This window comes from Trachurus trachurus (assembly GCF_905171665.1).
Source record: "Trachurus trachurus genome assembly, chromosome: 13".
Lineage (NCBI taxonomy): Eukaryota > Metazoa > Chordata > Actinopteri > Carangiformes > Carangidae > Trachurus > Trachurus trachurus.
Window position 1 is genome coordinate 30,680,129 of NC_139892.1, and position 22,322 is coordinate 30,702,450.

General features: G+C 39.5%; 1 protein-coding gene across 2 annotated transcripts in view; it reads left to right on the forward strand.

Annotated features, from left to right (window-relative positions):
• cadm1b (cell adhesion molecule 1b) overlaps positions 1-22,036 on the forward strand; it is a 159,971-nt gene extending 137,935 nt beyond the window's left edge. For both annotated transcript variants that reach the window (XM_083984379.1, XM_083984380.1), the window contains 3 exons: positions 3,453-3,503; positions 17,589-17,717; positions 17,878-22,036. In XM_083984379.1, coding sequence (XP_083840505.1) covers positions 3,453-3,503; positions 17,589-17,717; positions 17,878-17,996 — 299 coding nt within the window. In that variant the 3' untranslated portion in view covers positions 17,997-22,036. The remainder of the gene's footprint in view (positions 1-3,452; positions 3,504-17,588; positions 17,718-17,877) is intronic.
• Positions 22,037-22,322: the final 286 nt, after the last annotated feature.

Here is a 22,322-nt window from a genome sequence, read left to right on the forward strand (position 1 = left end):
TGTGTATTTCTGCAACATAGATTGGTCTTAGCATGATAACCTTGTGCTATTTTTGTGTTGCTTTTCAGCAGCAATGCACAACCACTACTAATGTACCACTCTTATCCCAGCTACCAACTTCAGTCACATTTGTCTACAAAATGACCAATTTCTTATCTTATCCGGCATTTTTACCATTTTGTTTGCTATAAATTATGAACTCTTGGTTCTGTTGAAGCCATCACACACCTGTCAAAAAGTGCCTGTGTTTAACCAGTAGCATGCAACAAATAGCTTTATTCTAATGAGTTGTTTTTTTGCTGGTGAGTATTATGGATAGAGCTAAGCTGAATCGTCCATCAGCACTCTTCCATCCTGCTGCCACCCTCTACTGGTGCTAGTCCTTCGGGCTCTTCCTATTTCAAAAAGACTAATGACCTTTCACTGTGTGACAGCCCAGACAGGTGTGAGGCCAATGTAAATCCACATCAAATCAAGTCCCATTGTGGTGCATGTATTGTATGTGGCCGGTCGAAAGGCTGAGAAAGAGGCTTGTCATGCTGCTGTCCACAAGGGTGTGTCTGCAGCAGGCTGTGAATTGTGCCCCCTGGCCAGCGTGTAGTGTGGGAGAGAGCTGGCCAGACAGAGGCCTTTCTCTCTCAAAGGTGACCTGGTGCTATAACTCACACATACTGCCTGTTGGCAGGAGAACAATGCTGCTTTTACCACCACGGTTTAGCCACAGTTGACTTTTTGACCTATAAATCTTCCATGGACAAAAAGTCAAAGAATCACAAGCCACTGGAAATATGGGGTTTATCAGGACTTTGACATAATGTGAATGGACAGGGCCCATGGGTCTCCCTGTTCTAAGGAAAGGCTGTCCTTTTGAATCACACACCCTTTCAACACTTACAGGCTTACAGGTTTATTTGTCACCATAAGACTTTGTTAGATTAATTGTAATAACCTCTTATCATCCTATCATATTGGTCTGTTTTTGAAGAATACCCTTATAAAAGTTCATGTAAAGGGAACTTTTGAATAAGACAAACAAATAGACAAAAGAAAAGCAAAATATCACCCCCCCTGTCGTGTTGGCAGGCAGGTTTAAGCAGGCATAGATAAACAATTTCTCCTACATTGTTTCACTTTATGGTTAAATTTTCTCATATCAAATTCCTCACTGATACAAATACTCCCTGAAAATATGGCCTCTCCAAAATACACTCATATTTCAGCCCTCATAATGCTGAGCCCAGAGTCATCCAGCCTGGAAATTGCCCATGGAGAATTCTTGTTCGGCTGGATATTATATGTGCCACATCCTATCCCGGCCTTTGTGAAGACCCTCTTCCCTGAATGGCCAATTTCCCTCTTCCAGACACTGACATTTCAGCTATCACACTGCCTTCGGTCACAGGGAAAGAAATCTAGCCCACCCCCCTCTTCAAATACTGTCAGAGGAGAATCTCTTCCTGATACCCTGATACCCCCCTACCACCATCAACACCACCTCTGCCATACACTCCATCCCCGGCGGCAACATTATGCTGTCCTTGATGTTTTATCATTAGTTTGGGAGTGTGTGGTCCCCCACTGCCGTCTTTTGATGGAGTGCAGACAGTAAAGGCACGGAGACAGCCAGCCAATTTCCCCTGCTGCGACTCTCCCACAGCAAGGGGTCGTGCTATCTCTCCCTGCACCAAGCATATATTCCCCTGATGAGGAAGCTTTAAGCCCTCCTTAGCACCATCACATACCTGAATTGCTCTCCATTTTGTCTTACTGATTATTTTGTTTGGGGGTTGGTGACAGGCCTAATCAGTACATTGTGGGGCGGAGGATGCTGCTTCGGGGCTCTGCTGTGCTGCAGCGGGAGACCACCAGAGTGGTTTAATTTCTAGTTTGACATTAATTATTGAGAGAGACTGTGGAAAATAGCAATACCTTTCCATGATTGCCAGACATTATTATTCAGAGTTAATTAGAAATTTATCAAAAAAAAGAAGAAATTCAGACACTTTCCATAATGAAATATGATACAACCCTGATGCAAATATTTAAATATATGTTTTTTTTCTTGATATGTTTAGCCATGTTGGCAGTGAGAATAGCTTTACTGAGCTGTAGGTCAGTCCACCTCTTTTAGTCTTGACCGGCTGAAATATTTCAACACCTTTGGATGGGCTGTGAAATTCCCTTGGGCAACTAATACTTGTGACTTTGTCTATCCCCTTCCTTTTCCTGCAGCACTACCATGAGGTTTAGTTCACTAGCTGCATTGCCACATGTTGTAACTTGGTACACACATTCATGGTCACCAGAAGATGAATCCTAATGACTAGCAGTAGGTCAGCATTTTCACATAAGCACCATCTAGAAATATCTCAACAGCTACATGATATACTGAAGTTTAATACACATATTCATGGTCTCAAGATTATCCAAGCTCAATATTTCAAGAATTTGAGATGGATTGCCATGAAATTTCCTTTGGACATTCATGAATCCCTCAGGATGAACTGTAGTCGTTTTGATGATCCATTAATGTTTTCATCCAGCACCACCTTCAGGTCAAGTTTTTATTTTGGGTATACTTGGGTTTATGACCAAATACCTGGAAAAACCTAACATTCCTGTAGGTTTCAGCTACACCTTGTCTCTAGTGCAAATCAGTAAATGTTAACATGCTAACAAGCCAGACTTAGTTGCCAAACATGGAAACAGACATATGCTAAACATCAGCATATTATTAATATGTTAACATGCTGATGTTAGCTAAAAGCTCAAATCACTGTTGTTGCTTAAAGGATTTTTCCCTCCAAGTTTGTCTTAGCACCATGTTAAGGTGCCCATATAACAGCTTTGGTTTGCTGTAACCATTCCTCCTACTGTATGTATGATGACCCTTAAGAGGCTTCTTAAGTAGTCAGAGTTATTCAAATAACTTCAAATGCAGTCTTTTTAGCAAACTCCACCTTTAGCATTCCTGTGATATTAACACAGGATTTCATTCTAAGAATACTAGTAACTTTCATAGATAGTCACTCGATCTGACTAGATCACAAAGACACAGACTGCTGCAGCCTCATTTTAGGTTAGATAAAATTTTGAATATATTTTTCTCAGAAAAAGCACTTTGGGTTGTGTCTGCCCATCATATATTGCTTTAAGGAAGGATCTCTGGAGGAATGATCACAGTGAGCAAAACCTGATTCATTGTTCATATGAGCACATGACTATTGCTCTAAGGTAAACTTGAAAAAAATGTGAGCTTATCCTTTAAGCACAGCTTCACAGAGCTGCCAGCATGAGTCTCTTAAAAATTAACTCACAGCAGCTGAAACATGTGCATGTTATGATTTTTAGAGTGCAGCTTCTCATCTTCAATGACTTTTGTCTCTTTCTTTACTCTTGTCTTCCTTTATTTCTTATACATGTTCTTTATTTTTTTTACTCTTTTCATCTAGATGCTCCCACTACTATCCCCACACCCACCACCAATCCAGTCAACACGCAAGGTACTGTATGCCCCCACTACTGTCCCTCTCAGCAATCATGTGTGTGGTGTGTGTGTGTACTTGCATGCATGTATGATCAGGTGATCGAGGAGAGGAAGCAGGTGTACCTAAGGCTAAGAGAGTCTGTGGATGGCCAGTTTTAATCAGATAATGCTGCTGATAGGTGACACTGCGGACAAGCAGCGCGGAGCTGTCAGAGACACCTGTCACAGCCCTTTTCCAGTCACATGTTTGATCCGAGAAAACGCAGAGTCTCTGCTTTGCTGTTCTGCTATCTTATCAGCATCTGCAGCTATATCTCAACCGGCCCATCCATCATATTATAATGCCCTTTGCATCTCCCTTACAAATGCCAGTCACATTTCGTCTTTGCAAGGCCAAAAAACATCAATAACTATTTTCTCAAAGACATATAAAGTAAATGAAAGGCAGTTCATTTGTGTTGTTTATAGCACAACAACCTTTTGGCATCTTCTGTGCGCACTATTTTAGACTTTCATCTAGCTCTGTTCCAAAATTTCATTTCAATACTAGCCATTAAAACATTGCTATTATTATAAGAGAACCACTAAGGCTAGACAGATGGCGAGGCAACCCTGGGAGTTGACATTTGGATATGCCAGAGTGTGACATTTCAATACAAAAACTATCCTTAAAGAATAGATCGGTTTATCAATAGCTGCTTTTAGAGATATGGCAATTTTGGCCCTTTTGTCGTGATATAGTTCTACAATTCATGCACTCATAGAAATCGGAGTGGCAATAGTCGTATACTAAGTTTGAAGTTCAATGTGACACTGAATCAAAACCTTTAATATTTTAATGTGGCAGCTTTCAGATGTGAAATTATCAAATCCTTTTTAAATTATATGATCACACAATTGGCTTTCCAGTAATTCTGTGCATTATGTATTTATTCAGTAAAAACAAGGTCAATACTTGCATAAATAACACTGTAACTAGTTTTGTTTATGAGTTAAAAATAATAAATACATTCTGAAATCACTATGACAGCATACATCTCCTTTGAGTGTTTTAAATAGTTTCCTTTTGTTTTGAAATTTCTACTAAAATCCTGTTTTTTTACTGTCTCAGTTTGAGTATCGACAGTATGTCAGTGATCATGCTGCATGGATTCAATCATTCCATCTCTCTGTCTGGGTGTGGCCCAGTCAAACAGGAAGTTGCGCTCTGCATTACTCTGCATTTTTCCCTAAGCTCTTCTCCTCGGAGTAACACTGATGCAGCCGTCTCCTTGTTTTCTGCTGTAACATTCCAGTAATTTCCGAAAGACAGGCTTGAAAGAGGATTTACTGTGATTTATGCAGTACATGCTGGGAGGATGTAATTGAGCTTTCTTGCAGTTCACTACTCTTCTAAATACCCTGTCACAGGGGCAATGCTAAGCTGGCTTGTGGTAGATTGCTTTGCGCTACCTTAATCAGCATAACGGCACAGTATAGCTTTTCCTCTCGCCAATAAGGAAGTGTACAGCATGATTTCTTACAGATCCCTTATAAGTGTGTGAATTGGCACGGTCGCTGCTACCACCAGCTGTGATTTTCTGTTGTAATCAGAGGCAATTGGACTGCTACCATATATGATCCTAACTTTGCAGGTTCAGCCAGTAAATTGTCAGATGCATTTATTGTCACATATAAATCAATGTGGTTGTAAAAAAAAAAATCATTAGTTATTTTTCAACTATTTAAACTTGTTTAAACTGCTTGTAGATTGCAAATGCAAACCTTTAATAGGAAAAAACAATTATACTATAGTTAATTATTTTGACATTTTAATAAGGGAACCCTGGGAAGATTAGCTGTCATGACAGAAGGTAATGCAGACTGCTAACTGAATTGTTTAATATTGGTAGATTTTTGTTGTATTTGGAGGAATTATTGAATGTCAACACTAAAGCCCCAGTATGTAACTTATTTGGCTTTTTATTAGCAAAAATCAAATATTGCTTTCATAAATACGTATTTCACTGAAGTCGAATCACACCCAAATACAAATGAAAGCTTTCTCGTACCTTAGAATGAGTTGTTATAAGTCGTTTCAAATACACACTGTAAGGGGTGACGCACCGAACCAAGGCTGCCATGTTGCATCGCCATTTTTTACGTTCAGTGGCAGCGTGACCGTAGGTAACCACGGAAACTCACCGGAGCTGTCGGCTCAGGGAGAAAGTTTTGGAGGTAGCGCCTGTTAAAACTGTCACCACTGTGTAGTGTGAGGAAGGACGGAGGCACTGATGTTGCATTCAGGTGCAGTCAGACACCTGAACGACGCCGTCGGCAAACCAACCGGATGTCATTTTACTCAACGAGAGAAAGACGGTAAAATGTGGGTCAGGTAAACAATATGACATCACCATGACAACATATTGTCACGCCTGTATTGTTTTGCCTCGTGCTGGCGGACCACTTGTTTACATAGACGCTTGTTTATCCTGTTACATGCAGCGTCTGTTGTCTGTCTGACATCTGCCCGATTTCACGTGAATGCAACATCAAGAATACGCTCCGATATGCAACCGCACAGCTAGATGGGGGTCATTCCTACATATTATACCTTTAATAACACTAAATTTCTCTTATGATTAGAACCTAATTGCATAGGCCTTTTCCTGGAGATATGCAGGTAATTTGCAACTAAAAACTAAACATCTTTTTAATGGAAATTATTCTGAAAGTTTACAGCAAATTATCTGAAAATTGCAATCGTGTTGATTAGTTTTAAAAGCAAAGTTACCAATATTTGCACTAAAACAGGCTTTTAGTTGACATCTGATATCAAGAAACATCAGATATATGACCACCTTTCACAGAGATCCACTTTATAATTAGTAGTATAATTAGTATAGTATGCAATTATAATGCATTTATAATTAATAATGGAAATTAATGTCTTCAGGACTGACAATCGATGTTTTAAAGCATCACAAAAAAAATGGTACTTTACAATTTCTTTGTCAGTGGTTGCATTTCTTTTGGGAAGATGGTGGAGTTTACCCAGAATCCCCAGCTCTGAAGGAATAAAAAGGGAGTCTGTGGCGATAATGCTCCAGCTCGTCAGATGATCAGAGTTGATCCAAGGCAGGGACATCATATCCCAGCTAAGCCTTCAGTAACCCCCTCTCCCCCGGCTTGTCGAGAGGAGCCAAAGGAAAGACAAAGAACAAGGAATTATGTTGTAGACTTGATTAAAAAGACCCTATGTTTCAATAGATCTGCAGTCCAGGGTAAACTGTTGTTTAGCATGCTACCGCAGGACCTCTGCTGCATGAACTAAAGGCATGGTGGTGATTAACATTGTTTGTGCCACAAACCTTTTTCCTGTTTTTGTCCCTCTCACTTGTATAGCTCATGTAAACTTTGTGCTCAAAACAATGCAAAGACAACTTTAATAACGGCGGCCTTACCTTATTTCTGGTAGTAATTGGGACATTATGCTGCCTGAAATTACATTCTGCAAACACAACTCAGGGCTTAAAAAAACTAGGATTCACGGGTCGAAACTGTTCTTCATTTTAGTTATTAAGACCACATCAGTTTAAGAGTAGGATCAAAACTCTACTTATACATATATATATATAAAATAAAAAATCCAGCAATAGTCAGATAGATCATTAAAATCATTCTAATTAGGATTACAGTACCTGTCTACCTGAGTAACAAGTTCTTAGGCTAACATGCTATTTGACCTCTATCCATTATAATTGTTTGTGAAGCTGTTGTTTAACTCCCCAAACCTCTGAATCCAAACCCATACCGTTGTGGAAGAAATATAAACTCTAAATGGAGCAGGAGTCAACAGTTCTTTCTGAGGTCAACAGCCTTCTGGATTATGGATGATACAATGCTTTAAATGAACTACCAGAACCAGCTTTCCTAGGAAACATTGCACTATACATGAACCTGAGTCTGGCCTTCAAACTACACCCATCAGACTTGATAATACTACTAACCGTCATGAAGTTTTTATTGTTTTCTTGGCTAAGCTGTCAGGGATTTGTAGATCCTTCTGACTTTAACATGAGGTGCACAGAATACATACATGGCTTCAAGGTTATTTCCATGTCTTTGTTGTACCAAACACATGGGATTTCTTTTTTTCCATGGGAGGAAGCTGAGTGATTTTACACCAGATTGTATTTTAGGAATCCATTTCTGGCAGGTTTTCATACATGTTTTGTTTGCCGTTTTCTCCGTCAGCACGAGTACGTTAGGTGTTGGCAGGTTTCCACTGCTGTCTAGTCTTGGGATTCATGCCTCAAATCCATGTACTCTATTGACTTCAACAAAGACTGTTAAGAGTGCATTTAGTATTCAACATAATTAGTCATTAAACATTTACCAACGTTGTTTTAACTCTCACATGTATCATTTCTCTTTGAAGTATTTCATTGGAAAAATTAAAGAATCATTTAGAAATGCTAATTAGTTTTTTCCCTCACATTTGTTTACTCTGATTCAGTTGAAATTGTGTTTTTTTCTGACCTGCAGGTTTTTTTCTTTCCTTTAAACAGTTATTAAAGAGAGAAAATATTGTAATGGTCCATTTTAATTGGTCTCCAGGGAGTAAGTTAGTAAAGCCTGCCCACCCTGAAGTTAAAAGAGTGTTTCATTGCAGTAATATTGTTTTTTTGTTGTTGGTTTTTTTTCCATGGAGCAGTTGCGAGAGCTCTACTTAGTACATTCAGGTTTGGAGATTGAATGTTATGTGCCATTGGACTCAAATTGTGTCCTCACTTTCCGCTGATAAAGTGTACTTTTGTGCCATGTTACTTCAGGCAACTTTTAGAGAGCAACAATTTCTATTATTTTGTTAAACTTTTCCCTCACCTTGATCTCCACTAGGGGAAAAACAAGTTGAAGGGGGAGAATGAAGCGGAGATGGGTGCTTGCGGCTTTTATGAGCAGAAATTTTCCTGTCTGAAAAGATATAATAAACAGGCATACAATAGTTCAAATTCACTGTCACCATTTCCATTCATTTGCTATTTTATTAGTTGTAGTCGGACCTTCACTTGTATTTCAGCACCGCTGTTAAATGTCACAGCTGTGTTTGTACATCTTCAAATCATTGTTTGGGTTATTACAAAGGACTCGGGATCTATTTAGTGAGCGAGCAGTGACACTGAAATTCAACTGAGGACAATATTGTGCTCTGCTGATGGTCTGCCACTACAGCAATACAAAAAATGATTTGGTGAAGATTGTCCATTGTATGCTCATCTCATTACGTTTGTTTCCTTTCAAATGGCAACAAATACAAAAGCCACGGATGTTAGCAGTTCAATGCTGGGAAATGGCTCTTGATGGTCCTCAAGTTAATTCTGCAGCAAAGGCCCATTGTCCTGATGCTGTCCAGGAAAGGGTTACTTTGAGAGTCTATTCAGTGCAAGTGAAGGTTTTGCTCTGTCAACGCAAGAGAGTCATTGTTTCAATTATGTCCATGTAATTACATCTATAAATTGTCGTGTTTTTTTTGTGTGTGTGTGTGTGTGTGTGTGTTTGTGTGTGCAATATGCCTCGTTGTGTGAAAAATATGAAAAGAAAAAAGATGGGAAAACCGAAATTATGTTCCATGTAATCAGCCTGGTGACAAGCTCGCAGCTCTGATCTCCACGCTGACAGATAAGTCTGATAGGATGCTCTGTTACTGGCCAGAGTGGCAATTAGTCATTCCAGTACAGAGACAGAAAGGTGCGACTGTAAGCATGTGGTACTAGGAGTTCAGCGGAGCAGATTTCACCAGCACGCAGACACAGGCATCAGTTGCAAATCCTCTTTATTCCCCCATAAATCCCCACGGCTGTGCACATCCTGTCAGGATGCCGGTGTGGGCATGTCAGCACTCCCCGATCGACCCGTGAGCAGAGCTGCGCTGGCGGTATGGACACCAGTTACATTACAGACATAATCAAATTCTACTTATTTCAAGTGTGAGGCCGCAAAGGCCGCTGTGATAACACTGTCTGTCATTTGGAGGTTTTTTTCCCCATTCCAAGCACCTTGTAGTATCATGAATGCATATATACTGGGCATGGACGGCCGCAGGGAATCACATTTTTGATCCTGGATGTGTTAGAGGAGTGAATAACTAATTTACACAGGACGTGGGAGGGATGATTGTAACAGCAATATGACAGTTGATACAGAAAATCTGTTCTTGTGGCGGTCTGAGGTCAGGGTCAGGGTCAGATACATATCAGCATTTCTGAAGTCTAAGTCTCCCTTTTCTCTCGTTTACCCAAATACTTTAACTGGACAAAATAACAAGTGTTACACAACTGCAGTCCAGAACCACTCTTTATGGAGTTGTTGGCTCAACTGAAATAGGGGCCTGTAACACAAAGCCAGCTCAACATAGTCTGGCTCTCGTGGGGTTACCTGGCTTCACTGAGCCGAACATTGGCCGTCCTTGAAAATGAGTCTCTCACAAAGCTGGCAATCAGCTGGCTGTGTTAAAGCTGGATCAGTAAACCCAAAATTTTAGTATGGTCATGTGAAAGAGGCAGAGCTGTTTATAGTGAGCAGAATGTGACATTTAACCAGGTGAAATGTGAGTAGTAAAAGGAGCTGTAGAAACATTAGAATTCATTTCCAAATATTAAAGGTAAGGTTATAAATAAGTGCAGTGATATTACAGATTTCTTAAGCACACAGTTGTTGTTTTTTCTGACGATGAACAATCTATTCTGAATATCTAATGTACTTATAAAAGTTAAAAGTAATGTCAGACTGAAGCCTGATCTGACTGGCAGGTTGCATTTATAATCATGGGGAATATCTAATTAAAGACAACAGAGGCTTTAGTTTGTATTTCCAATTACCCTCACACAGACTCCTCATTTATACTGAGCTGCAGTGATAGAGTACGAAAGTGCAAACATCAACAGTGTCAGGAAGCCTGACAGGAATTACAGAGACTATTTTTGCAATTAAAATTAAGATACATTGTCATTATGTAATTATTTAGTGAGATAAACTATTCCATTTGTTTGTTAGGAGGTGATTTAAAGCCAGTTACACAATAGCTATATATATATAATGTATGTATATATGTATGTATATACTGTACACACACATACAGGAGGTTAAGCATGTGTTGAGGCTAGTCCTCGCTGCAGCGGCCCCGGTTCGAATCCCGCATTGGGTGGCCCTTTCCTGCATGTCATTCCCTGTCTCTCTACCTCCCCATTTCCTGTCTCTCTCAACTGTATATCCTCCTGAGATCTGGCAATGCATTTTTGTACACTGTATGCACATCATATTCAAGCCCATTTCTCTTATGCATGTCACCTTATTATGTCCCGTTGTTCACTACAGAGGACAACTGGCCCTTTACAATGATATTTTGTGTGTGGGGTTGACCTTACAAACTTCCTGTGTGTCTCTTTTAAAAACGGCCGACATCTCAACAAGCACATTTTATGCAAAAGTAAAGTAAATGTGAGAATGATACTGACAATTTTAGGTATTTTTAGTTATATAATGTTGATTGTTTATTACAAATAAACATCTCAGCAACATTTAAGTGATTTTTCAGAACTGGATTGTTTACTTTTCAGTGAATTATTCACAAAATCATTGAGGGAGATTCAGAAAATTTAGATTTATTGGGGGATGAGAGGCAAAGGAAAGATGATGACCCTGTAGGAGAACGTAAAAGTTCAGATGAGGGAGATCAAGACACAGAGCTGATGAGGTGCACCATTGGTTTCTATGGGCCGAAACCAAAACATATAAAAAAATTTGGGATTGGGCAAAATTAATGCCCATGGAAATATGCTCCAGAAAACAGACCCCATGATTTTATTCTTGACTCTAAATAATGATTAATCAATGAAAACTGTTCATGGATGGACAACAAGCTTTTTGTTGAAGTACTAAGCATACAGTAGGAGCATAAGATGCAGCCTGTTTCTCTTTTGCTCTAAAACGTCTAAATGCTCAATGAAATACCATCTCAGGAAGAATGTCTAATGATGAAATCACAAAGATAAATAGTGTATTTGATAAAAAAGAATGAAAACCCCATAATTGACATTAGTTTTCTTGATATAATACTGTCCTTTACAAGATCATTCTAGTCTTTCCATGAACATTATAAGCATCAAAATATTGCACGTTTGAGAACAATTAGTCCTGTTGTCCACTACAGTGCACATGTTGTAAAATTAAAATGAAATGAAATTTTCATTTTTTTTTCTTTGCAATTTGTTCTTTACCACCCCAACACTTAATTTATGTAAAAAAGTTAAAATATATATATATATATATATATTCCCCTGGGTCTCATATATTACTATCTAATAAAGGCATCGAAAAGCCCAAAAATATATACTTAAAAAATTAACCTAAGGCACAAGAATTGTGTTTCCTCAGTGATTTGACTGGTCAGTAGTCAGGCTGTTGACAGTTTTGATCTGATGCTCTGAACCAAACCTGTTGCTAGTTAAAGTGGTGATTTACCCTGGTCAACTCACAGACAGGTGCACAGCAACTGATGTGACTTTGTGGTACATGCACCTTTATTGTAATGATGTTTTTAGGCTACCGTTTATATACTGCTGGGAAGTACTGAAACATTGTTTTATAAAGGGTCTCTTTTTGAACAATACTGTCCCTTCCCTTTTCAAACACAATATCATATTTTGTCAGGTATGAGTTAAGCCGATATTAAATTTTGTTCCATGTGATATTTAAAAAGGTCTAAAAGCTAACTGGGTGAACCCTGCAGACACCCCATTAGTTATTAAATGAATTAGGCAAGATTTTTTTCCCATGTGACAAAATTGATGCAGCAGACAGAGAGAGATCCTTATTAATATGGGTCAAGCCCCAAAAAATACTGTCATTTCAATTTCTCATAATACAACCAAAACTTTCCAATGCACTTTAATTGGTATTTATAAACACAGAATGTGCAGTGAATGTGTGTATCAATTTGACCATGCCAGTTTTCCAAAGTTATCCAAGTTAGTTACAATGAAATGCAATTTTGCCATTTTCAAATGGAAATAATTGTGTTTGTGAGCTCAGTGATTCCTCTAGCATAGTTTAGGCAGGCAATGTGTAAACAGTTTCAAACTATTTTAATATTTGCAAACCAAATTCTGAATACCTGTCTGGTCGCCTAATTAAACATATCTGGTTCCAATAAATTAAATACAAACTAAAACTTGTAAAACTTTACAGTTGGAGTGATTGTACAAAAATAAACTGATGCACATTTTTTCTCCCATTTCTTAACACTTTTTCTTTCATTTAGTGTAACTGATTGATGAAGTGAGAGTGTCTTTTATTTTCTTAGTGTCTTCAATTTATGCTTGTGCACATGTATCCAATTTCTCAAAGAGTAAGAACCATGTGTACACACACCTGTATAATTCTGATGAAAAGTATATGCAGCATATTTGTATTTTGTGCAAACACCTAGTTTGAGTCACAAGTGTAGAGTTGTAAATCTGCCCCCTGTGCATATTCACACAAAAAAAAACTAAATTTGAAAAATGATTATCTTGGAGGTCACTCTTAAGCACATTTGGATAAAACAAATGTTGATTGGTTCCTCAGGTATTTCATTACATGTAGGTGCTTCTGCAATGTGTGGGGTTAGTGGTTAAAGTTAAAATAACGATAGGCAGCATATTGTTTTCAGGAAAGTTAACATGTGTCATCCATTATATAAACTCTGTAATTCAACAAGACATCTCCAGTTTGTGTTAAAATTTGAAGCCTCCACACCCAATAATAGAGTCTGATATATCATCAGTCATGGTTATGTCTCTGTTCCAGAGACACAGAAAATATGTTTTCTCAAATGTGCCCCATGGCAAGTGACCTGTTGAAAATTATATTATATTACACTTTAGACCTCTGAATTTCATTGCATTATGAAACATTTCTAATAATCTCCCTATAATATAATGCACTCCCTTAGCAACACCATACAATGAATGGAAATAAGCATAATATTTATTGCATATATTGAATTGGAGACCATGTTTATGTAGCCATCCTCTGTAACAAAACTGACAAACAGAAAACCAGTGTTCAGTGGTGTACTTGATATAGCCAACATGATATGCAACCAACCATGACAGTCGATACTGTGGGTGCTGTGGGATTTTTAGTTTGTCTGACATTTCTGTGATAGAGGCTCAGTGATTACTCTGGGCAGATTTTTCTACCTGTTAAAGGTTCTTGAGGCAGGATTTGTGAAGAAATGCACATGCGTTTTAAGTTTTTTACTGCTAATGGGCGATGAAGCGTTCAAAACCAAAAAGAATGAGCCCACTCGCGTATCTCTCTGTTGCCTTGAACAGGCTGTGTGCTGCAAAATGCGCTGCAATTCTGGGTCCGAATTTCCCGCGCTGTCCTGCGGATGTGACGTCAAATGACGCTGCATGCGCGTCCTCGACAGCTTTGGCTTTCCACCGCTTGCGACCAGCGGTGGTCGGCGGATGTCTTGCAGCCTGAACAGTTATGTGAGCAGCGAGTAGAGAAATAACGTCACTTTCTTAAATTTTAATATTTTTTCATGCGAGAAAGTGACAGTTTAGATTCCCAATCTGTTGTCAGTTTATCCAAATAACGTCTGTAAGTAGTTTGCTCCGACATCTTTCGGAGGAGTGCAGAGCCACACACGCAGCAGCAGCAGCAGCTCGTCACAGAGGCTGCAGCCGGGGAGCTGAGCTCATCGGCCGGGCAACCTCTGTCCTCCTCCCAGGGAAGAAAACGAGCCGAGTAACTTCCCCACAGGTTTTTAGAGGTTTTCTGCCGGCTGGTTGAATTGTTTTTAGGAGATAAATGCTGGTCTCGTTGATGAAATCTAACAATTGTGGCAGTCGCATTAGTTCATTTGAATGAAAAGTGAAGTTTCAGGTGTGTGTGAGCAGCGCAGCCTTGGGGCTCTGTACGTACAAAAATCACTATATTTAGGCTACTTCAATAAATAAATAAATAGTTTTACAATGAGCCGATTGATTCATCCGTGGTCAGTTTATCCAAACAACGCCTGTAAGGAAATTCTCGGACGTGTTCGGAGGAGTGCAGAGCCACTAGAGCAGCCGAGCGGCACCAGCAGCTCACAGAGGCGGCGGCCGGTGTGCTGACCTGCTGACCTGATGCCTGGGCGGTCAACCTCCGGGTGTCGCGGTAAATTGAGCACTGTACAATGAGCGCGGCATGGCGCATTTACTGTTTATTAACAGCTAAGCGCGACGTGTGTGTGTGTGTGTGTCTGTGTCTGTGTCGTGAGACAGCAGGTAGAGGGGCTGACTGGCAGAGATGAGAGATAGTGAAAGCTGTTCTTTTTTTCTGTGAGAGACTGCTGCGGCGGACCCAAACGAAACTGTGGCGGCTGATTAATGGAAAACACTGGTATAGTTTGCCGTTTCCAATTCAGCCACAGTGTCACTGTCACAGCATCAGCTGCACTGCTGTGGAGAGTTGATGCGCGCTCCCGCACCAGCTTGGCTGATGGCTGCAGTAACCCTGACGGCCGCTACGGCCGTTGTATCGCTAATTAGTTTTATTCCTTGATCCTGCCTCAAGCTCCTTTAAAGCAACACTTAGCTACCTTTCTGGAAATGTTTAAGTTAAAATGCTTATTAAGCTGATGGAACACTAAAATGTAAAAGAAATCCACCAGGGATAGAAACTCATCATTATTACTCAGAGAAAAGTCCATTCAATCATTCCATTCAGTCCTAATGCAATGATTGGACGAGCGACTTTACGTAACCGATCACGCCACCTCCAACCAGGAAATAAACTCTTTCTTCATTCTCTAAAACAGCCCGACAAAAGCGGGCCGCTGCTTCCACTTCCAGCCGCTCACACAGAGAAATCAGCTGGCAAAAGGAAAACTATTTTTAAAAAGCCACCACCAAGAGAGATCTTGTTGCGGCAAGAGCCAAAACTCGAGTCAACATTGGCTCTGCTTTCGAGCGATGGCTCGTTCCCCGTTTCACTTGCTTTCCTCTTCTGTTTACCATTATCTTGCCAACGCACGCAGAAGGGGCGCATGGAGTTAAGGCAGGAGGAAGAGGTGGGTGGGACTTGGGTAGGGGTTGTTTTTTTCTAAGTGGTGTGTGAAATGCCAGAAAGGTACGAGTTGCTTAAAATAAAAACTCTCCCTCGCTGTGCAGAGACCCTGCATGTTTCCTCGCGGATGTGTCAAATGGAAGACAGTGTGGAGCAAGGTGAGGGCAGAAAGGTGTGGGGTGGGGGGTGGAGGGGAAGAGACAGGACAGCCCACAGGCCATTTAGCACGCGCATGTTCATTAGCATGGAGCATGGGCTGTTCCCTTTCCTCTGGGAATGAGCTGTGCTTCCTGACATCCCCGATACAGTAAACAAACTGCGCCTTACACATCCACCACTTCACACATAGCGACGCACAGCACTGGCTTGCTCGCCGCAGACGAGTCCATTTTCAGAGAGCGCTCAACCGAAACAAAAACTTTTCTCATTAATTAGCTTCATTGCAGTTCCACTTCCAAAATGTCCTCGCGCTAACTGAATGCAACTCAAATAAGGTGTTGTTCTTCTGCCGAGATATGAAATGTGTGTCACTAGACTCCTCAGCTCCGCTTATTATGCCCTCACAGTGTTGAGAAATTCTGCACTCTCTGCTCGTCTTTTATCAAAATCATTCAAGTTCAGAGCATGACTAGTGAGAGTGATGGAAAATTGAGCTGCTCTCTCATGCAGCAAAGAACAGTGCAGCCATTCCCTCACCAGCCACTCCTCCATCAGTCCAAATGTGTACAGATATAGACTATTGATAAATGCTTCTGAACTATTCTGAGACTGGAAATTTAAAGGCTTCGAATTTTTTGCCTTGTTCGTCTGTGGTGCACGGATAAATCTGGCTAAATGCTATACAGTGATACTCTGTGACACCCGAGGCAACCACATATTCCTCTGCATGGGGACACAGCCTGCCAATTTATCTCCAAACTTGTGTCTATTTCTGATGATTGAGCGCTATAACTTCCAGAAATTGCCTCTTAAATCACAATGTATTTTACACTGTGTGAACGCTCACTGAAATTGCAAGAAGGTGCCCACTGTTTCATACTGAAATAACTGTCTTAAAACATTTTTTCAACATTGCTCACTCAAGAGGCTCGGACACCTATTCCAGCTATATGAAGCTCTGAAAACGTTCATATAATGAGCTGGGTTCAACTTACATCACCGCTGAGATTCATCTGAAAGTTTTGAAAGAGTTCATGTTGTACATACAGTACTGTTTTTTAAATTAAAGGTTTAATTAAACATTTTGGGGAATTTGTTTATCATTGTTATCATATCTGTTTGAGGCTACAGCCAGTAACCAGTTAGCTTAGCTTCACACAAAGACTGTTGAAGACACAATCATGGACATAAAACCTGTAGAACAACAAAATGTTTCACACTTTGGTTTTTGCACCACATTAAAAAACAATTAGCCTAATTAATTTTGCCTTTTGGTTGATGTCTTTGGACACATTCAAATGTGAATCCAAATATTTATTTAAATATAATATGCAAATGGGTTTTTGTGAATTAATTTTGGTTTCAACTTTGAATTCTTTCATGAACAATGGGATGATCGCACTGTGCATAAAGCTGGGACAGAAATTAGAGTGGAAAAATTCAACATTTTCTAGAAAAAGCCTTATTTGGGGGATTATAAAGCTAAATTATAGCCAGCGGTTTGCAGGATTTGTCAGTTAGTAAGAACTAAATGGTTTAACAGACTCTTTAGCTACAAATTGTGAAGCATTCACCTTCCTCCGTGGACCAACAACATTGTATCGTCTGTTGTTTTTACTGGTAAACAACATAATTAACTTTTTTTTCAAAAGTTTTTTCAACTCCTTCTGTTTGCAGTTGGGTCATGCTAAAACACTTTAAGAGAAAAAATAAACCAATTTATTCTATTTTGGCAGCCTAATGATTTAATAACCATAGAGCTTCCAGTGCGGTCTACCTCTGTGTGAAGGTATTAGCTTTGTGACTGGCTGAGAGGGTTTTCTGATCATGAAATTATTTACGGTTATTGTCCTGTTTTCAGACTCCAGAGCCGGCGAGGGGGCACCGCAGAAAATTGACCATGCTGTCATCGGAGGAGTGGTTGCCGTGGTGATGTTTGCCATCCTCTGTGCACTCATTGTTCTTGGTCGATACTTTGCCAGACACAAAGGTAAAGCACCGGCAGTGCAATCATACTTGATCATGAACACATCTCAGAGTTCAAGTGTTTTTTGTTGCAAGTGGAGTGCAATAGGATTGAAGTGCACAAGAGGATGAGGATGAGGAGGTGCAGGAGGTGTGTTGGATAATTTGTCTGTACTCGTTTGCAGGAACTTACTTCACACACGAAGCCAAAGGGGCGGACGACGCAGCCGACGCCGACACGGCCATCATCAATGCAGAGGGGGGACACAACAACACAGATGAGAAGAAGGAGTATTATATCTAAACTGGACAGGCCAGGAGAGACGGGTGGGAAAGCTGCTGGTGGTTGTGGTGCTGTAGCTGTGGGAGCATTATGTCTAACTCTGATTGGTTACAAGACGGCTTGAGGGCAGAGAGGGCGAGATTTAAAGAGGAAGAGAAGACAGAAATGAGGGAAAAAATGGTATGTACGACTGCCGTGACCAAGTGGTAATAAGAGGCGTTGCTGAGTCTCCTATCCGACCCTTCCTGGACTGCTGGGGCCTATTCTGTACAGTTCAGTTATTTTACAGACAATTTTGTGCCTTGTTCTATATCTTTTGTTTATTTCGTTGTCTATGTGTGCTGCAGCTAGCTTTTAGCTCTTGTACCCAGATCGGAGGAGCCAGCTCATCCACACCTTTTTTTTTTTTTTGTTGAGTAATCTCCAGAGTTCAGTTACTGGAGTGTGACAGTGTCGACACATTTCTCCTCAGTGGGTCAAACACCAACAGTCCCTGCTAATACACCACCCCCTCAAAATACATGCAGGTCTGATTGGTTTTCACATTTATCAGCTCAGATTTCCCAGCACCCCTTTGAGGTCACTGTGTTGATTGCTAACGTAACAGTTGTGAATAATCTTGCTCACAATAGAATGTATTTGTTCCTGAAAGTGAAGTAGGAGTGCTGTTAAGTATCATTTCACACCAGACCGTAAAGTAAAACTGGTCCCTTGTTGGCTTCAAGACAACATCTGACTAGATGTGAGGTCAGTTTAGCGTTTGTTTAGGGTATTGTGGAGTACAGTCTAAGACATCCTATCCTAACAACTGTAATGTGCCATGATATGGAGTTAAACTTTCTATAGAGAAAACCTAAACTGTTTATTCATTTTAAAGCTCTGTATCAGGATTTTCTGCTGATTCACAGGTACAGTTAGTTAACAATAGCAGATAGTATTTAGTGTCATCTGCTTTCTTTACATTTTGTTTAACATTAGCTGAACATTTGGTTCTGAAAAAAAAAAACTTTAAAAAAAGGAGTTGTTTGCTGTTTTTGGGAACATGCCGATTCACCTTCTTGTTGAGATGAACATGAGGACATTGATGCCACTGTGTGATAGATATGATGCTGCAGCTAGCAGGTTAGCGTAGCTTAGCATTAGAGCTGGAAGAACAGCTAGCCCAGCTTTGTCCAAATGGTAAAAAATAAATACAGCAAACTCCATAAAGCTACAACGTGAAGTTCTTACATTTGGGTTTTTGTACAAGTTGAACAAACAGGCTAAAACATGTTAATTCGTCAGCTTAGTCATGCACTAATAGATGGATCTGTTACATTTGGACAGCATCAGACTAGTCATTCCCAGCCTTTGTGCTAAGTTAAGCTAACCATCTGGTGGCTGTAGCTTCTTATTTATCATACAAACATGAGTGGTATCAATCTTCTCGCTTTTTTCCGAAAATGTTTAACCATTTCTTCAAAAACATTGCCTGATAGATTTATGCTTAGTTTCAGTGGCTTTCATCACTTTTCTCTCTCCCTCTTTTTTTTTTTTTTTTTTTTGAATAGAAGGACCAAAAAACGTGGCAGAAAATGTTGCTCTAATAATTAGAGCCAAAAGTATTTCCTCTCTGTTGCCAGATATTATGTTGACTGTAGGGTCAGACACTCTGCAGTCCCTAAAAGTGACCGGTCCTGCTACATTGATCATCAATCTTATTAAAATGTGCTATTTGTTAGATATTGGTACAGACTGCTGTGCGTGCTTTTGGTTTAAAAACAACTTTTTTTCACATTTTCATACCACCCACTTGGTCGACCTTAGACCAAATATAATCATTATGCTTGTGTGCATATATAGAGTGAAAATTATTTACAGCAATGGCTCAAAGTCCACTTTGCAGAGTGTTCCTCTGTAAATAATTGATTTGTACCTGATAATACAGCATATTGAGCATTTAACTGGAAATGTTACAAGGACTTTGGTTTATTTTATTTTTCAAGGTTTTAACTTTGTATTTGCTTGTATTGTGTTGAAGGGAGGAAAGAATGTCACACATTCAATGGCAGTTTCCTTTCAATGAAAAAAAAGAAAAAGAAAAAAAAATCACAGCTTATTTTCTGGTTAAGAAATCCTTGCTCCACGGACTTTTTCTTGCCCTTGCCCACACCCAGGTAAAACGACATTCAATCACTGCTAACATGAATCAGTTATATTTTCTTGCTGTCTGTAAAGATATTTTACCTTTGGGCTGCAAATCTTTGATAACTTGTAACGGCTCTTGGCCTTACAAGTTATCAAAGATTTGCGTAGAGCTTGAGATTTGGTTTGGGAAAGATCATTTTCTTTCTGTCATCCAGCAGCCTCAAACCTTCACAGAGAAGCCGTCTACTGTTACAAATTTCTCTCTTTTTTCTTTTCTTTTTTTTCCTTCACAAAATCGAATCAGAAGATCCTGTGCTTGCAGACAGAGAGGCAGTGTGAATACTTTTCACACCTCATCCCTCTGACTCTGTCACAGCTAGAAGAGTAAAACCTGTTTGGTAATTAGGAAGTGATTTGAATTGTAATGCCTGAATTAGGAAAAAAAAAACTGTACAGTAAATGTATTGGAAAAAGGATAACCACTGCCTTAAACCCACCTCTTGATACTTATCATTATAAAGGACAAGACTGAAGGACTTAATTTAGTGCCTTCTTTGATTTTGAGGCATATGGTTAGTATCACACCTTGTACATTTCTGTTCTTTCTTACAGGGCCAGTACTCATTCACATTGTCTATGTACACACACCATAGACCTCTATCAAAAATACGACATGGAAAATAAAATAAACTGGTATGAGTTTGATGTTTAAAAAACAAAAACAAAAAAAACAAGTGTTTCTTTGTTTACCAGGGTGGTGTGGCAGCTTCCACTTACTCGAATGTCGTATGTCAGGATGTAGTATATTATCTTGATTAGTGATCACAAAAACATCTTCAATTTGATCCTAATTGTTTTCCATGCTTCACTTCATTTGTTATTTACTTGGATATCCTCAAGGACAAGGCTCACTATAGTATTATCAGAGAGGAACACAGTACTAAAAGCTATACGAAGCTATGATAAAAGTACATTTTTGTGGATTTTAGAGTTTTGGTGTCATGGAAACAGTCATGTGCATGACAAATTTTATTTTAGGGATTGATATTTATCTTTAATGGTTATGAAGTGACTGCTGCTTTTAATCGAGTAACATTCAAAGATTGTCAGAAGCATCATTCTAATCCAACTTTTGATTTTATTTTATTTTTAATACTTGATATTTAGTATGTTTTTTAGTTTGTTTTCACTCTCTCAGGTTCATGAGTGTTAATAGTTGTGTTTTTTGCATCTCAGGTAGAATGCAAATTTAAGGCCCCAAGTATATACTGTAGTACCACAGCTATTGGAAAAGTGAAGAAATCACAAGATGTACATGTTTTTCTCAGTTGTACATGTTTATGTGTTCTTAATATGGTGCACTGTTACAGTAAACGTTAAACATTATTTTGCATAGACCTAGTTCACAAAGAAAGAAAACTAGATTTGTTAAGCAAACGAAAATTATGTACAGTCAGTGTCAACAAATCACGATGATGTTCATAAATCTTCTTCCTCTTCCACTGTAACACTTTGCTCATACAGTATTGGTTCTTTAGTAATTATAGGATGTGACCACAGCCAGACGAGCATCTGTTTGCATTCATTCGATTCACGCATAAAGTTTCATAGATGAAAAGATGGCGTATTTACTGTGACATGAAGTTTTATGAATGATCTGTAACATGTCTTGGATATTTGGATGAAACTCGTGTTTCAGCCTGGGAGGGGAGGGAGAGGGGGGCAGGGGGAGGGTTGGTTGTTTTATTACCCCCAGCTGGTTGTTTTTGTTGTTGAATCTTAAATTTCTCTCTGTACCCAGGCGACATTTTTCTTTTGTGTAGTGAAGAGGATGTTTCTCATATGACCATGCATATTTTGTATTGGTTAACATTTTTACAAAAAAAAAAAAAAAAAATCAGAAGAGTACTTGTCTTAATAAAAAGATATCAATGTTTAAAGTGGTGTGCTGTGGTGACTTGATCAAAAACGTAGTTTCACTTTGTAGTGCTGTTCCGCTTGAGAAGGGCAGAATTTATTAATTCCTATTTGTTGTCAGATCCACTCGGCTCGCTCAACGTGCTGCATACATTAGCCAAATTGAACCTGTTCACTCCAACCTTAGCTGCTGATACTTGTCAAACTCACAAAGAAGAAAGAATCTTGAGATATGAGGCAAAATACTGTACTGATGTAGATGTGATGTGGGTGAGCAGCAGCAGCAGCAGCAGCAGCAGCAAT